We start from the raw sequence: 17274 nt of genomic DNA on the forward strand, positions 1-17274 counted from the left end.
AACATCACAGTAACATGGCTGCCCAGTGAGGGGTGCTCTGCCCCTGCCCTAAGCCTCAGCCAGTTGTGTTAACAGGAGTTCCATTCTTCAGATTGTGTGATTTGTTATAATTTTTTACTTCAAGCCACCATCACAGCTTTTTTGGTTTGTCTAGAGCACCATACCTGAGCAGGTGAATATATAGACTTTATAGACAAGGCAGTTCTGAGTTTGAGTGAGTTCTTTCACTTATTTTGTCGCTTTGGGCCACACAATAACTTCACTGATAGAAGATGACAAAACCTACACTGTAGGCTCCTTGTGCCTAGTGCATGGTAGTTACCACCATACAGAAGCTATTAGAATTTTCTGAAGAACCCTGAAACCTCTTTGCAATGGGTTTATAACCCCCACAGGTTACAATCTTGATCACTCTGATGATTTAGATGCAGGGCGTGGATCAGAGCAGCTCTGCTTAGCTGAGCTTCAGTGTTTTCATCTTAGAATGGAGTTCAGCCTATCCTGGGCATCCCAGTTACTTGCTGGTGCATAGAAATCCACCCCAAATTTAGTGGCATAAACAACTATTTCTTGATGCTTGTAAATTCTATGGCTGAGGAACATGAGCCAGGCACAGCAAGTATGGCTTATGTCTGCTCCAGGATGTCTGGGGCTTCATCACGGGAGACTGGGGGTTGGGGATTGGAATTATCCTGGGGCTTCCTGACTCATACTTGGAACCTAGGCTGGGATGACTTGAAGATTTGCTCAGCTGGAGCTGCCAGCCAAGCACTTAACTGTGGCCTCTCCATGTGTCTTGGGTTTCCGACAGCATGGTACTGAAAACATTCCGAGAGGCTGAAGCTGCATAGCCCTTTATGACCTAGCCTTCCAAGTTACATGGCATCCCTTACTCTATACTCTACCAGTAGAAGCCATCATAAGCCTACCTAGATTCAAGAAGTGGGAGAAAAGGGAACATAGACCCCACTTCTCAATGGAAAAAAGTGTTAAAGAAGCAAATATTTATAGAACTACTGAGATTATGGCCCTGTCTTGGGATGTGTTAGGGGCTACTGACTTCTACCTGTAGCAAAGGAGGCCATACAGTCTCCATTGTACCTATTTCACTCTGCCATTGTATAATGAAAGCAGCCTTTAACATTTGGCTATTTCAATAAAACTTAATAATGTACACTGAAATTTGAATTTCATAGCTTTTAGGTATCATAAAATGCCCTTCTAAAAAAGACATTTAAAAATGTAGGAGTCATTCTTCACTCATATAGAAACAGGCAGTGAGCCCGATTAGAATATCACAATTCTCTAGGTCTGAATTTAAGTAGAAAAACTTAGAAGAAACATTTGGATATTTCTCAGATGTTTGTGTGTGTGTTTGTATGTGTGTGAAAAAGAGATGGAAACTATCACAAATTCATTTCTAAGATGAAAATGGAATTTGCAAAGATACTGTTTGGAATTACAGTCCTTTCAAGTACAACTGATCCTTATCCTGTTACAGAACATTTGTTCCCAAGGGCAGTGAAGGACTACACTATTGATTCTTGTAGGAGGAAAAATAATGATCTTTATTTTATTTCAGAACCTAAGAAAAAAAGGTAGAACTTGCTCCTAATGAAGTTTCCAGAAATACATACTGTATATTTTTTTTAAATAAGTATTCACTGTTACGTAGAGTTTTTGATCCTTAGACCAAAAGACATAGTTGATGACTCGGGGGTGAAGTTTTTTGAACTTTATTAATTCATTAAACATTTTTGGTCTGCTTACCATGCCAGGCCGTGTGCTAAAGATACAGAGATGAGCAGAAACCTACATAGTACCTTACAGAGCATACTGTCTAGTAGGATAACCAGATGTTAAACAGATACCATCATTAAAGTGTAATGTGTGTTACGAGGTGGAATGCAGGGTGGTGCTATGAGATTATGTTTAGGTTTTTAAACTGGACCTGTTAGGCTCTCTTGTCCTCAACTGCCCATTGAATATGAGAGTCTGGGGAAAAAGGATTGTAACATTAGTGTAAACTGCTGTTTAAAAAACATGTAGCATATCTCCTGATAATGAGCAAATAGTCCTCTTTCTAAGTTTGGGCTACATTTTAAAGAATCATGGGCATATATGATGGCCTCTTTCCCATTATTTTGGGAAAAGAAAAACAACCAAATAGAAATTTACAAATACTGAAATTTGTTATTTTTTTTCTTCAAAGTACCATTTTGATGGGTGGAGAACTAACCAAGAAGAACAATTTGGGATCTATTGATTAAATTACAAACTGGAATAATTATCTTTGACTTTTCTCTACATTAGGTTTTCTCAAATGGGATGCTCTTAGCATTTTAGGCGCTGTAAGTCTTGGTTAGGGGGAGGTGTCCTGTGCACTGTGGGATGTTCAGGAGCACACGGCCTTTTACCTACTAGATGTCAGGGGCACTCTCCATCAAGCTGTAACAACCAAGATTGTCTCCAGACTTTGCCAAATGTCCCCTGGGATTCAAAATCACTGGTGGTCTAAATTAAGATAGGAAATTAAGCTGTGTCTGTACATTTTATTGCAAAGACCTCAATGAGAAAAAATGTAAGACTAGCTCAGGGAGTAGACTTGCTGGTGAACTTGTTAATTTTTGAAACACACAATTCCTCCTTTGAAAATGCTAAAATGAATATGGACAACCTATTATCAAATTAAACATACTCATTTTCTTTTGTTGCATCTGGAAATTTATCCAGACTTAATCGTTTGTGCAATATTTAGCAAGGCCGAGAACTTCAATTATTTAAGAGCCCTGTAAAGCTCCCAAATACCACTGGAACAAAATCAAATTTTAAAATCTGCTTGAAAATAACCAACGAAGATATTCTGGTTTGGCTCCATGTTCTCAGTCTATAAACTTCTGGGTTGTGTGAGATGCATGACCCGAAGGAGATGATTAGTTCTCCTCTAGTGTGCTGATAATGAATACTCTACAGAACCAATTTGCTATAATTCTATCAGTCATCTCATTTGGGTAACAATTTGTTTAAGGGGAAGAAAAACAACATTGTTTTCCTCGGAGATCTGTAATTAAGCTGTGATATTTGATCGGAACCATGGAGGAAAAAGCAGTATGCCTCTCAATTTGCTTTTGTTATTCGCACAGGAAAGTATGATGAAATGTTCTGTTCACAGCAGTTACAAAAGACATTTGTCCTCTTAAAGGTGTAACAGACCAAACACAAGTATATTTCTAACACTGTACTTTGTTTTATGTGGATGCATGCTTTGCCAAACTCCAGGGATTTGCCATTCATGTAGAAGGCCATGACTGGTGCTCCTGGAGTTGTGTAGCAGAAGATACTGAATGTCATTTCCCTTCCTTCATGTGTTTCACCCACCCTACCCAAAAAGCTGTGTGAATCCACAACCATGAATAATGGGTTTTTTCTTCCAGTCCCTAATGTTGCTCTGTAACTCCTAATGCCCACTGCTAAGCTGACAGTAATATCAGTAGATTTTGTTTTATTCAGCAAGGCATTTATGGATTGGTATTGCTTTATTTGAATATGAACACAGGACAAGTTCTTAATGTGTCATCATCTTTTATAAAATAGGAGATGTTATTGTCTGAGTATCCTTTTGGGCATTTTGCAGTTTCTGTTTCAATATACTCATTGGGCTAAGACTTGGGTGTGTGAAGTTTCATACATGCAGCTGTGACACAAATGAATTAGCTTATTAGAAAAAATACAGTGGATTATTGTCTTGGGCTTTTGATTTATTTTGCTTACTGTTGTCCCACAGCTAGCCAAAAAAATCCGAGAGAAGTTCAACCGTTACTTGGATGTGGTCAACCGGAATAAGCAAGTTGTAGAAGCATCTTATACAGCTCACCTGACCTCCCCACTAACTGCAATTCAGGACTGCTGTACTATCCCACCTTCCATGATGGAGTAAGACTTTAAAATTTTTTCTTGTCTAAATCACAAATTGAATTTGTTATCCATTCATATTCAAAATACCTATATTTGTTTCTTGCAAAGTATATAGTTTTCTTACCTTAAATAAGCCCTTTATCTTTGCATAGACAAGTAATTTTTAAAGAACTGTGACTCAGTATTCTCTATCCAGGAAATTCCTGGACTCTCCCTGCCTACCTTCTTGTCATGCTGGAATTCAGGTTCACAAGTACCGAATATTGTTTAAGTACAGAGATGCATAAGTCTAGAAAATTGCAAACATTTTTTCATGGGTCAGCTAATGGGCCATGACGAAGAAGTGTCCTGGTAATTTGTCTAAGTTAAAAGAGTGTTTTTTGTCTTTGATAAAGTAGCAAAAATTCCCACTTCATACTTTAGTGTAGATATTTATTTTTAAAAGTACCAAGGTAAATGTGACTTCTTGAAACAGAATTAGTATTTGTATGGCTGGGGATATTTTTATTTATTGGCCTAGTGATATTTATATGGAGGGATGTGGGGTCATGTGATGCTAGAAATTGTATTGGAAAGAATACTTATCCAGAGATATAAAAACTGAGTTTTGACTTGGTCTCTAATTAGCTGTGTGACCTTAAGTTACTTTAATTTTTATTTTTATGCTCGGTTTTCTATCTGTGATAATAATTTTTATTTTACAAATTTTCTAGGGCTATTTAGAATGATTAAAAGATGTTAACATACTTTAAAAATTATGAGTGTGTTACCATAATTAGTATGCATTTCTCCTTTTTGCACAATAAATGCTCTTAAAGCTGTGCAAAGGATGGCTCTACAAAGTTTTGGGTGGTTAAATGATGCTTTGCTTCCACAAGCAAGTTTTTACTTACTATAGTTTCTTGGTGGGCTACAAAGGTAGTAGGGACTCCTCAAGTCATTTTTTATTTCTCCATCTGTGTGACGCCAAGGTGAGCCTTTCTCTCTGGTTTACCCTATTTGTGGCCTAAGGAAGCTCATGCTAGTTGTCTACTAAACTAAATGGAAAGTGTATATAATTTGGAATGAGACTGGATAAGAATCCTATGCCAGCTCTCAGCACTCCAGTGGTGTTGGGTAAGTGATGTCTTTGAACCACCCAGTCTTCTCCAGAATGGGAACAGTAATGAATACTTCACAGGTGTTGTGAACATTCAGTGAAATAAAATTTGAAAATAGTTTGTAAACTAATGTTCTGGACAAATATAAGCCATTATGTTTGTCCACTTCCATATCATAGCGAACATTTCATTTCTTCATTGGGTTTAATAGGTTCTTAGGTTTAATCAAAGAAGATGTTCTTTTTTATAGTTTGAGCATCAGTAACAATGTTTTTGACAACTTGTCTCTACATAAAAATAAAATGAGGATCCAGTGGACTTTGAATCAAAGAAAAACTGCTTTTCAGGGCAGGGAGAAAAGATTGTAAAATAAAAGAGAAGTCTTAGAGCTAGAATTATGCTTAAAACAGTGTTGTAAAACAGGGGTGATCTTCCCTAACGCCAGGACATTTGGTAACGTCTGGAAACATTTTCAGTGTCACAGCTGGAAGATGGAAAAAGTTGCTACTGACATCTAGCAAGCAGAGGCCAGGGACGCCTTTACACCTCCTATAAAGCACAGGACAGCCCCCCAAACAAAGAATTGTCTGGCTCAAAATGTCTGTAGTGCAGAGGCTGAAAAACCCTGCTTTAGAAGTTGGGAGATTTTTATAAATTCTGAGGTGGAACTACTGCTCTGGATGAAACAAAAAGGTTGACTTGACTGGCATCTCCTTGTAAATCTACCCATATGTATCCTTGCTATTACTTGCATACCTCATGACTTTCTGTTAATGTCCCAAGAAGTAACTCAACAACTTGCCTATTACCTCTTTTTTCCCCTCTCCTCATTTCCCTTTGGTCCTGGAGGAATTCGTTGCTCCCTTGTCTGTGTTGCCATAGGAAGTTCCATACGACTCTATTATAGTGTAGAACTTAGTATCTCACACATGGTTCTTGGTAGGTCTGCCTCCCCTGCTGTCCTGGGTAGCAATTACAACCTCATCTATTTTTACCCCAGCACCTGGCAATTGTACTCAATTATTATTGGTTGGACTCTGCATTGATTTGAATATGGAGATGAGTAAGGGGTTGTTTACTCTTGAGAAATTTAAAAATTACTGGGTGTGACAAACCCTAAGCATAATTAATAGGGCAAAATGGGACCCAGCAAAGAAATACTGTGGTTCTTTAAAGCAGAGAAATGTACCCCAGTGGATGGCATCACAAAAAATTCTGTGAACTTCAATGTATGTATTTTTTTTTATCTGGCCATTTGGAGGAATATCATAAGAAAATAAATGTTTATAAATATAAACTTCTAAAGAAAGTTATTGCAGTGCTGTTTAATAGGGAATATTGTAAATAACGTAAATTATTCATAATAGGGATTGCTACTAATTAGTTAAGTAATTAGTAAATTAGGGAAATTATATCGCATCCATAAAAGTGAGATGCTAAGATGCAGCCAAGCTGCAGAGGAGTATTTTCTGGCCTGTGAAAATGGCCATACATTCATGTATACATACACACATCAGAAGTTGGTGAGGACTTAAATCAGAAGGTTTTGGGGTGAAGACAGTGATTTCCATTTTGAATATGCTGAGATACGGGTTGAGTTCTGAGATGCAGCCCACCCAGATATTTGGCAAAACCCAGTGGTCTACCTTATGATAAATACAAGGAAACATAAATATAATTTCTGTCCCCCCAGAATTTCTCAGTCCAATTTAACTTGCAAGCACCTCCATTGCTCTCCTGGAAGGATGCAGGCCTCGTAAGTGGATTCGTAGGCGGGGCTGTCCTCCTCCAGAGACTGGACTTCTGTACTGAATGTTAAATGAGGACTCTACAGAGCTGGGAACTGCCGTGTGGGGAGAATCTTGTAAAACATGGCAATTCTGATGATAAAACTGAGCAATCAGGAGATGAACAGATGAGCAGCAAACAGGTGGCCTATTAAGATACCTGGTAAGACTGCATCAAGCAACAGCAAGTGACAACTAATACTCTCTTAGACTGAGTCTTCTTGGTTGTGATTGAACTCACCTACGAGGGAAAAATGTGTAATTTTTGGAGTTAACCCTGAGCTGATGTTTTTCTAGCCATTGGTTGAACATGAACACTTTAGACAATTACAAGACACCCACCTTTTTAATAAATATTCAAAGACAGAAAGAGTTAAAAGTAAGTTATTGGGCTGACCCAGGTAGGAGTCCTAAGCTGCCTTTGTTACCTCATAAAACACTTTTATCTGCATTTTCTAACTGTTGTGGTATCCTGCTCAACACACTTTTAGGGCTCTTTTTTCTATATTCTGATTTGTCCAAAAGTGTATACATTTTTAATTTCAGCGATCTTATGTTGGAGTTAAATGCCATAAGGAAGAACTCCAGGTCTTGGGAAGCAATTTAAGGTCATGACTAAAAATAGTTTATTTCAATGCCAGGCAGATTTGGTTTGAATCATACCTCTTTCACTCATAAATTGACCTTAGAAAGTCACTTAATTCTGAGCCTCTATTTCCTTATCAGTGAGGTGAGAATAATGGTAGTACCAACCTCATAAGGTCATTGTAGGGAGATGTTTTTAGGTCGTGGCCTTTTTATTTGGCAATTAGGGATTTTCAGTGTCATCCTATATATCAAGAGATAATGTTTTTTTCTCTTATGGCAATAAAATAGTTCCTTTAAAATATATATATATATACCTAAATTTAAAAAGTGAGTTAACTTAAATGAAAATATTAAGTGAATGTGAACAGACTTTTGAAGGTGATATATATATGGTATGGCTGAAGATTATGAAAAATGGACTCAAGATTGTTGCTAAAGTTCTTCCAGATTGTAAGATTTTACAGTTCATAAAGCAAGCTGTGTATGCCCATGAACTATATATGTCCACATGCACACATGTATTAATACTGTCATTAAAATAAATATAAGCAGTTGGACTTGAGATAAGGGATCTGCGGTCTTAGATCTGGATCTTATCCATTCCTAAATATCCGAGCCATGTAAACATTTTTTAGAACCCAGCCCTGAGCCAATGGCATTCCAGCTGTTTGTTACTAACATTTTAAGAGGCTCTGAGCCTGTTGACCTTGCTTCTTCTCCAGATGTATCACAGGTGAGTTAGAACCAGGACAATATGTTTATAACTAATTTTCACTTCTTGGTTTAAGCCTAGAATTTCATTTTTGCTGATTTCTATAATCCCTATTTTATTTTTTCTACTAAGGCTTGATAATGCATATTTTTAAAAAATAAAATGCCCAGTTTTAAAGAGAGAGGGGCGTTAAAGTGTTCTGTTACAGAGTATTCTTTAGAAAACACCCTGAAGGTTGTACTATCATGACAACAGAACCTGAAAAGCAACAGAAAATTGATTTTCTCCATTGATTTTGATACCCCCCTTTTCTGACCAGTCAACTCTTATTACTTAGGAACCCTAGAAGTTAATTATTTTGGACAAGACCCTGCATAGTGATTAGGTACTCTGTCAATGTTTATTGAAAGAATGGTCTGGAGAATTAGTCTCTAATACGATAAATAAGCGATGGCTTAATCTAAGACAAACTCACTTTCAGTGGTATCACTTAAAGTAACATAATTTTGAGCATGAGTCCCTTTACTCATGTACTTTAATTAACAGCTCTCTTTGTGCTGTGCCGGGTTACATGGTAAGAGTGTGAGAGCCCAGGCTTCCCTACCAGGAGCGCACAGACACACAAACACATGATTACGTTCAAGGACAATATCTGGCCTACACATGTTTATCTGGGCCTCACAAAATGTTTTAAAGATTTTAAACTTCGTGTTTTTAAATTGGTTGCTGATATTTTAAACTTTGGGAAATTCATATTTTAAATACCAAATTTCTGTCTTCTCTAAAATCAGAAGATCTGGCGAAAGTGGGTCCACATTCTCACAGGGCAGCAGTCAGCTTTCCAAGTCTGCTTTTCAGAAGAGCATCTCCCCTTTGATGACAGGCCGTGCATTTTTCTGTTCTCCACAGTTCCCACTGACCCCTACTGATTACACTCTACCCATTCCCCTGACTTCCATTGCCTGCTGGGCGGGCCCACATTAGCATGTGAGTTTGTGACTCCTGATCTAAAAAGACTATATAATGTTAATAAATTTACTTAAAATATCTTATCCATGTACACTCCCTGATAAGTAAACTTCAACATGCATTCTCATTCTGTCAAGTTTAAGGAATATAGCTCCTTTATGCACATACTTAGAATATGTATGCCTGAAACCTGGCTTCCACAGAGATGGGTTCTGCCGTGTGCATCTGAAGATGATATTTAGTCAATAGGACCTGCTAACGCTTGGCCTTTAAATAAACCAATCAGTAACTTGATCTTCCACATCTCTTAATTCATTCCTCTCCTAACTTCTGTAGGTGCTCCTGCCTAGTGGCATTCTTATTTTTATTTTTGATGTCTTTATTGAAGAAGGGAGCAAAGAAGAGGGTAAACTAGGGAGGAAATACCAAGAGGATGAACTTAGATTTTTATTCTTTTTTATGCATCTCCCAGTAGGCTTAAGTGCTGTAATCCTCACTCAGGTAATGCTTCTTCATGACTAACCAAGGTGGGAGTTGGCATTAAGACATCCAGACCAGGTTTGAGATAGGCAAAGCGAATCTCTGATGGAGCTAGAATAAGTAAGCAACTTCTTCCAAAGCTCTCAGAAGTCAGCCACCTAGAAATAGGAGACTTCAGCTCTATCAAGAATTCTCTCATATCCATCAGGGGAAAAATAAAAACTTCACTGATCCCCCAAAATGAAGAAACTCTAGAAACTGTTGTCAAATTAGATTCCTGCTATTTTACAAGAGCTCTTTGAGTTGGGGGCATCCCCAAGATTAGGCAGACAGAATTCATCTCATTTACTGAGAACCCAAATGGAATGCATCCCTGGCTGGTGCCCACTAGAACTGTATGATTTCAAGAGTCAAGTCTTATCATAACACCTGTTGGGGTTATTGTGCTCCAGACAAACTGGCTAGCAAGATTTCTGATGAAAAAAACAGACTCGTGATTTCAAGTCTCATGAATAACCACTGTTATAACACTCTATTAGTTCAGGATTTTCCAGAGAAACAGAGCAGACGTGTGTGAGAGAGGGAGGAAGATTAATTTTAAGGTATTGGTTCATGTGATTGTGGAGATGCAAGCCCCAAGTCTGCAGGGCAACTGAGGGAGCTGGAGGCCCCCAAGAGCTGCAGCTCCTGTATGCTGACAGAATTCTTTCTTACACTTCAGAGTCAATTTTGTTCTATTAGGACCTTCAGCTAATAGGATGAGGCCCACCCACAAGTCTGTTGACTTAAATGATGATTTCATCCCAAAAATTCCTTCATAGAAACACCCAAAATTGTGTCTGACCAAACTGACATATAAAATTAACCATCACACCCTCTTTGAGAACCTACCATTGAGTTACATTTTTGTTAACCTTCAGATTCAGACTGGAGGATGCCAGACTCTTCACTCCTCAAACTTTCTATTTTTACTGTGTTCTGCTAGACTGCTTCTCTTTTAAAAAAGTTAATGCTCATGTTAATGAGCTACCTGGAAAGGAGTGTAACCTTCTAAGTGAGTCTTTTTCCATTAAATTGGCTGTCTGATGGTATGATTTAGATGACATACAAATTTCTGTGTTAGCATTTTAAGTTCTTCAAGTATTTCTGGCATCGTAGGAGCCAGAAAGGAGTTATTTAATAGTTGTTTTTAATTTTGATGATTAACATACTGACCCATATGTTCAGATTCCTGCACTAGGCTCCTTAGGTTTCTTCAGGGATCTAAGCACTTCAGGTTAGGGTTTGTGTCTGCTTTTCTTTTTTCTTTTTTCCTATTTAACTGAACTCAAACATAAGCTCTCTTTCATTTTTAAAAGGAGGCAAGCCTTCTTTTTACCTTTTAATTTTTTAAATCAGCTCAGTCTGTATCATGGTGGAAAATAAATACCTAAAGCAGTGAAGATAGTTTTCCTTTCCATTTAAATTGAGTTGCGATTCAGATTACCTCATAGTAATAGAGCGCTCAGACTGCTCTGCCACTTGGCTGTGTGGTCTTGAGAAGTTCACTTACTTCACTTAACCTCTTTAGTTTGTAGTGTTCTCAGCTATAAATGAGTGGTCTGAACTGTATTCCAGAGACCCAGCTCTCAAGATTCATTAATTTCCTTCAACCTTCTTTGAAGGTTTGTTTTTAACTGGAACCATTTTTCATCATGGGCTACTTCCCATGGAGCAAATTTGTAAATTCTTGATTTCAGGAAGGAATTTGTTTTCTTCTTTTTGAGAGCTACTTGGGGGGAAAAAAGATGATATTATGTAACAAGGCCTACAGAAGCTAAATCATTCATTCATTTAGGGAAAAAAACAATCATGGGATGGCTTATGGAAGAGGCATTTTTGCTGAGCAATGAAGTAGGAAAAGGATTTAAACATAAGGATATTAAGGAAGAGCTTTCTGGAGAGAGAGGTCAGTACAAAGAAAATACCGCAACTGGAAATGACCAGAAGTGCTGAAGTGTTCACTGTGTCTGGAGCAAGTGATGGAAGAGACAGCTGAGAAGCTGGATTAATATTAGATCCTGGAGACCCTCAGATGCTAGACTCAAATTGAAGAAGAATTGAACTTTATCCAGGAGACTTTAAGTTCTATAAATGAAGTAAAAGACAAGTCTTCTCTTGTTGATGTCTCTTCATTACTGTATGGCACATAAATATTGGTTGCTTAAATGAAAGATTTTTGAGAAAAGGAATGAAATGGTGATCACCTTGAAAGGGTTTTTATTTGTCAACCGTGTAACAACTAGAAGACTTAATCTGATTTCATTTACAAAAGTAAGGCACTAGAGGGGCCCTGAACTTGGCACCCATTATCTTGGGTGGTAAAAGAGGGGAGGAATCAGTTGTGGCTGAGGTTGATTCTGGGTGACTGAGAGTGGTCGATACCAGATTTTGTGTGCTTTCTCATCTCTCTATTACACTTGAGTTCAGGGACCCTGTCAGATTGAACACCTTGCATGAACAGGTTCTCAATAAATATTGCTGAAGGAGTTAGTGTGTGGTAGCAAACCTGATTTATCTTTAGTGATTGAGTACTGGTAGTGATTATGATATCAGAATTATTGAGCTACTTCACCTATACATAGAAATTCAAGTACTTTCATGCCTATTCATACTAGTTGATGTTTTTATCTGAGTATAATTCCATTGTTATAAGCTCTGACTGAAAATTTAAGTTGATGTTGACTTAGATGTCTCAGTTATAAGTTATTTACTCAATAATAGTAATAATGGATATGAATAATTATTATATTAACAATTGATTCTATGCAGGGTGTTTCCAAATACCTGTGTATATAACATTTTCGACTCATCTGTATCATGTTCAAGGCAGTTGATGTGCAAGACACTGTAGTAGATACTGATAAACAAAGATGAATAAAACAGTCTGTACCTTTAGAAGCTCACAGGACATATGTCGAGAAAGCTAAGCAGACTGACTTCAAGTGCCATGAAAAGTACAGATGCCTTTAGAGGAAACAGATGATGAACAGAGGCCTCTGAGCCCTCAAGCTTGGTAGAGAAATAGTAATTGAAGCCTTGAAGAGTGGAACTCTTGCAAATACATGTAGGCAAAAGATGCTTCAGACCAGAAAACAGCAAGCATTGTAGAGCATTGATTGTGGTGAGGAAGATACAGCTGGAGCAACAGATAAGGGATGTACTGGGGTGGGCTCAAAATCCTTGGTTGATTAGACAAATTTCTCTCTGCAGGTTTTAAAGGGAAGAAAGGCTATATGGTTAGATCTGAGATTTGGGCAAATTTATTAGTTGGCACGTGAAGGATAAATTGTAGTGGAGAGGCAAGTTGCTTGTCAAGTTGTGTCATCCTAATACTCCAGGAAAAAACAAGGAAGGTGACACCTCAAGGAAGGATTGTAGGGAAAGCAAAGGATGTCCAGGGTGGGTGCATTATATAAAATGTAACCCATATACAGGGAGTATAGAATATAGAGAATCTGCTAACTAGATTTTATTGGAGATCTGTATGGGAAGGAAGATTTAAAAGGATGTTCTCAAGTTTAAATTGAACATCTCACAGCATAGGAATCAATAAAGTAAAAAGTGAAAATAGGAGCAAAAGAAGATTTTTAAGAGGAAGATGAGTCCAGTGTGAACATGCTGATTTTGATTTTAAGTTGCTCATGGATCCTTCTTGGATGGGAGGTGTTTGGCTAGCAGTTGAAATTAGCCTGTAGCATCATGTCATTTTCATCCCACAAATATTTTCACGCCCACAACTATGTTATATGCATGGCAGTTCAGGAGAGAGGGCAAGGTTAAGATGTATAGTTTTTGTTGTGCACAACTGAGATTTGTATGTGGTTCTAATCATAACAGCTGACCCACATGTGGGCAACTCCTATTTTTTCCAGCCTTATTCTAAGGTAGCACATATGAAAAAATGATATAGTATGTTTAGTCTTACATACATTTTCTTACTATTGCTGTTTTTATGAAAAATAAAACATTGTGACTTAGCCAGGTGCTTTTACACTTATGACTCTTGCTGTCTTGTTCTTTCCATGTCACAAGGTCAAATAATGTGACAAGCTTGGTCCTTGACAGCTGAGTTGAATTTTATTGCAGGTCCTGTTCTTTTGCCTGCAAGATGTGTTTGGTGTTTTGCCCTCAGAGTGTACTTATATGGCAAAGCTTAACCTTTCAAGTCATTCTCCCTGCCTTATCTCAAACTTTTATCTCTAGTCTCTTTAAAACTTAGTATTACCTGCAGGCAGGCAAAATGTTACAGATTCAGTCTTTATGGATATTGGTACCAGAAGGACTAGAGTTGAGCTAAAAATTCAACAAAGATTTAAAGAATGCTTTACGTCTCAGGAGGCCTGCTCGTGCTCAGTTGTATTTTTTAACTTATGTAAAAGAGTTACACATGTTTATACTTCAGTACAAAACTTTCTTAGGCTTTTACTCCTATAAACGTTATTTTACTTGGATTTTTCATATGATCCTCACAACAATCATGGGGTAGATCCTGGCCCCTTCCCCCTCCCCTCTCTGCCCCCTCACCCCCATATTCTGCCAGTGAGGAAGTTGTCTCAGAGAGTTTGTCAGGGCTCAGGGGAGCACAGTCTGCCACCTAGGTTACCTGATTCCAAATCCTTTTTTTTTTAATAATAAAATATTTTCACCAGTGGTAAATTGGAGTGGCTTATCTGCCAGTTGAAAGGCATACTATGTCTTCCTTTTTAGAATTTCATTTGGTGCTATCATATGACCCGCTAAAGTTACTAAATTGGCTGAATGTAAAGCTCCCATAGTCTGGTTCATTTCTCAGTCTCAAAGCCGTGTTCCTGCAGTAATTTGTGTCATTTCCACGTGTGTGTGTGTGTGTGTTCGTGTGTGTGTTCCCATAGTCTGGTTCATTTCTCAGTCTCAAAGCCATGTTCCTGCAGTAATTTGTGTCATTTCCACGTGTGTGTGTGTGTGTGTGTGTGTGTGTGTGTCTGCAGGTAGATATGTATATCTTTAGGACTATTGATGAGCACCGAAACCCCCGCCCCTCCCAGAAGAAAGCACCTGTATTTGGATCTGCCAACAGTCCTGCTTTCTGGTCTTCCCTTGTGTGACCTTTGTTTGCTGAAGAAAAGAAGGCAGACCTGCTCCTCTGCGTAGAATACTGCATTTCACCTGTGACTTTTTATAGTTGGCCCTGTGATTTCCTTTCCTCTCTTCCCCTCCCCTCGCCTCTTTTCTTCTCTCCTTTCTTCCATCCTTTCTTCCCTCCCTTCTTTCCTTTTTAAAAATCTGGTCCCTAAAAGAAACTAGATAGTAGACCATGTCTGCTTTAAGAAATAGACCTTATTGTAGTAAAGGACCAGAAACACCCATCCCTTGAGCTTTTTATGTGCAAAATGTAAAAGTTTTTTCGAAGAAGACCAAGATTTAAAAAAACCTGTTTATAATCTCTTTTGGGGGACTTGACTAGTCTGGCATCATCATGTACCTATCTGTCTTCACACTCATAACTTTATTAACTTTTTAATACTGTGTCAGTAAGTATTAACGGGCACTGTAGCTATAAGTATGCCACATCATATGTTTCATGTTTCTCTCTCAGAACAGGGAAATTTGGACAGTCCTCTTGCCTCTCCAGCACATATGTGCATGAGAGATTGAACTCATTCATTTCCAAGGTCATCTGCTAACTCTGAGGTTTGCAGTGCTTCTCTTTGATGTCTTTGTCCTACTGCTCACGGTTTTCTGCTATTTGCTAACTACTCAATGTATGCAGGAAGAAAACACACAAATCCACAATCCCTGCTCTCTAGTCCTGGGAAGCCTCAGCCTCTTTTAAGTTTTCTGCGTTTACTCATGCAGTGGACATTTGCTAAACTTCTACTCTTCGCAGGCAGACTCTGGGCCAGGCCCTGGGGATAAACAAAGAAAAGAATCTCTCTCTTTGTATCTTCCTAGGAAGGGAAGAAAATACATAAATACAAAACTGTAAGAGTGTGAAATCCTTATTAGAAGCCAAGTGGCAGAATGGACAAGGGCTAGGGAACAGCACGAATGGAGCCTGTGGATCCCACCAGGCCTCTGCCCTCCTGCTTGTGTTCTCTTTCTATTTCCAGACACTCTTCTTTCTCTGCTTCTTGCGCCCCTGCCACGACCTGGTGATGAGGAAGATAAGGATAGTGTTAATGTTTAATGTGGTTGTGGATCCACTTTCAGTTCCTCTCGATGTCAGGTGTGCAATTTTCCAAGCTTGTGTGAGAAAGCGGATTAAATGGATAACACCACCACTTTGCATCTAGACGTGAGGCACGAGATCATAGCAGGGCTTCCTCTCCATGAGACATGGTGGGGAAATGGTGAGAAAGAACTATGGCTGGCATGCATGATACTTAAGACTTTAATGGAGAGGGAGAAGTTTCATTGCTCTGAAAGCCTTACCTTCCAAGAGTATTTAAAACAAGCCCTTGTTTCCACTCTGACTGAGTTGCTGAAGCTTGAAGGTTTAATCCTTATTACTGATAAGAACAAAAAGAATGTGATTTATCTCTCCAATCTCTGCAGAGATGGAAGGAAAAACCATTTCTCGGAACATGATTACACGTTATTTGACAACTTTTCAGTTTGCCCATTAATTTAGGTGTTTGAATAAGTAAACTTGGTTGGGGGGGGTTCGAGTATCATTTACTTTATAAATGTGATAGTTCCTTTTTGAAGTGATCCCGCTCTTACCCCTTTCCTCCACCATCCAAACAGAGTTTAAATATTTGCCAGTGCAGATGTTTGATTTTTATCTGAGCTCTTTCTTTGTTTAACTTTATCCTCATGGGTGTTTAAGTGGAAGATAAGGGAGTTCTTGTTTAATTCTTTGCAACTGGCGTTGCTCAAATATTTGGAGAGCAGACACTTCCCAGAAAGAGTGAGTGGGGAGCCTGGTTGAATGGAGGTGAAGTGGAACATCTCCCTGTCATAGGGTAGGAAACCAGACACCATTAAGCTGTTGCTGGGGCCGGGGGTCTTGTAGGCATGGGTGGTTCTCAGTGTCCAGACCTTCTTTTAAAGGCTGTGCAGCTACTGGTTAAGGGGTTTTGCCTTCTTTGCATCCTAGAAAAATGTGTGCTCTTCCAAAACGGAGCTTGGTAGCTCAGTGGCACTGGCAGGAGGGACCTTTCGTGCAGTGTCCTCTTTTGGAAACCTTACAGCATTCGTGGCATGCCAGCTTCTGCTCTGACACCAGATTTTGCTTCCAGAAGAAAGAGTAATTTTTTCTATTTAACCTTTTGTGCCTGTCCCAGCTATTCAGCAGTGGTTAGAAACGAGCAAACAAGTAAAAAATAGCCTCTACCCCTTTAGCTGTCATCATATTGCCTTTGTTTATGGACTCAACTATCAGTTTAAGCCTTGCTCTTCTGAGAGATCTGCAGGGATTTTCTTTTTAAATTATTACCTTAAAAAATGTGTCTATGAACAAGTCAGCATTTCACCACTGACCTTGGAACACACACTGTGGGTGTGATTTTTGTGGGCTCTGTGACAAATTGGGCAGGCTTTGCTGGAAATGTTGAGGAAAACCCAGGGTTCTGAGTGATTTGCCTGGCAAATCACCTTCCATAGGAAATTTAAACAAAGACCGAGAAAGAGATTCAGGAAGTAAACCCCAACTGGCATATGTGTCTCTCTCCTTCATATCTTCTTCTTTCTAAACTGGGAC

The 17274-nt window shown here is 38.7% G+C and overlaps 1 protein-coding gene across 3 annotated transcripts in view; it reads left to right on the plus strand.

Annotated features, from left to right (window-relative positions):
• The window catches only part of CACHD1 (cache domain containing 1), a 212995-nt gene that overhangs the window by 106274 nt on the left and 89447 nt on the right, over window positions 1-17274 (plus strand). For all 3 annotated transcript variants that reach the window (XM_073234071.1, XM_073234072.1, XM_073234073.1), the window contains exon 3: window positions 3785-3933. In XM_073234071.1, the coding sequence (XP_073090172.1) occupies window positions 3785-3933 (149 nt within the window). The remainder of the gene's footprint in view (window positions 1-3784; window positions 3934-17274) is intronic.

Source organism: Manis javanica, chromosome 4 (genome assembly GCF_040802235.1).
Source record: "Manis javanica isolate MJ-LG chromosome 4, MJ_LKY, whole genome shotgun sequence".
Classification (NCBI taxonomy): Eukaryota; Metazoa; Chordata; class Mammalia; order Pholidota; family Manidae; genus Manis; species Manis javanica.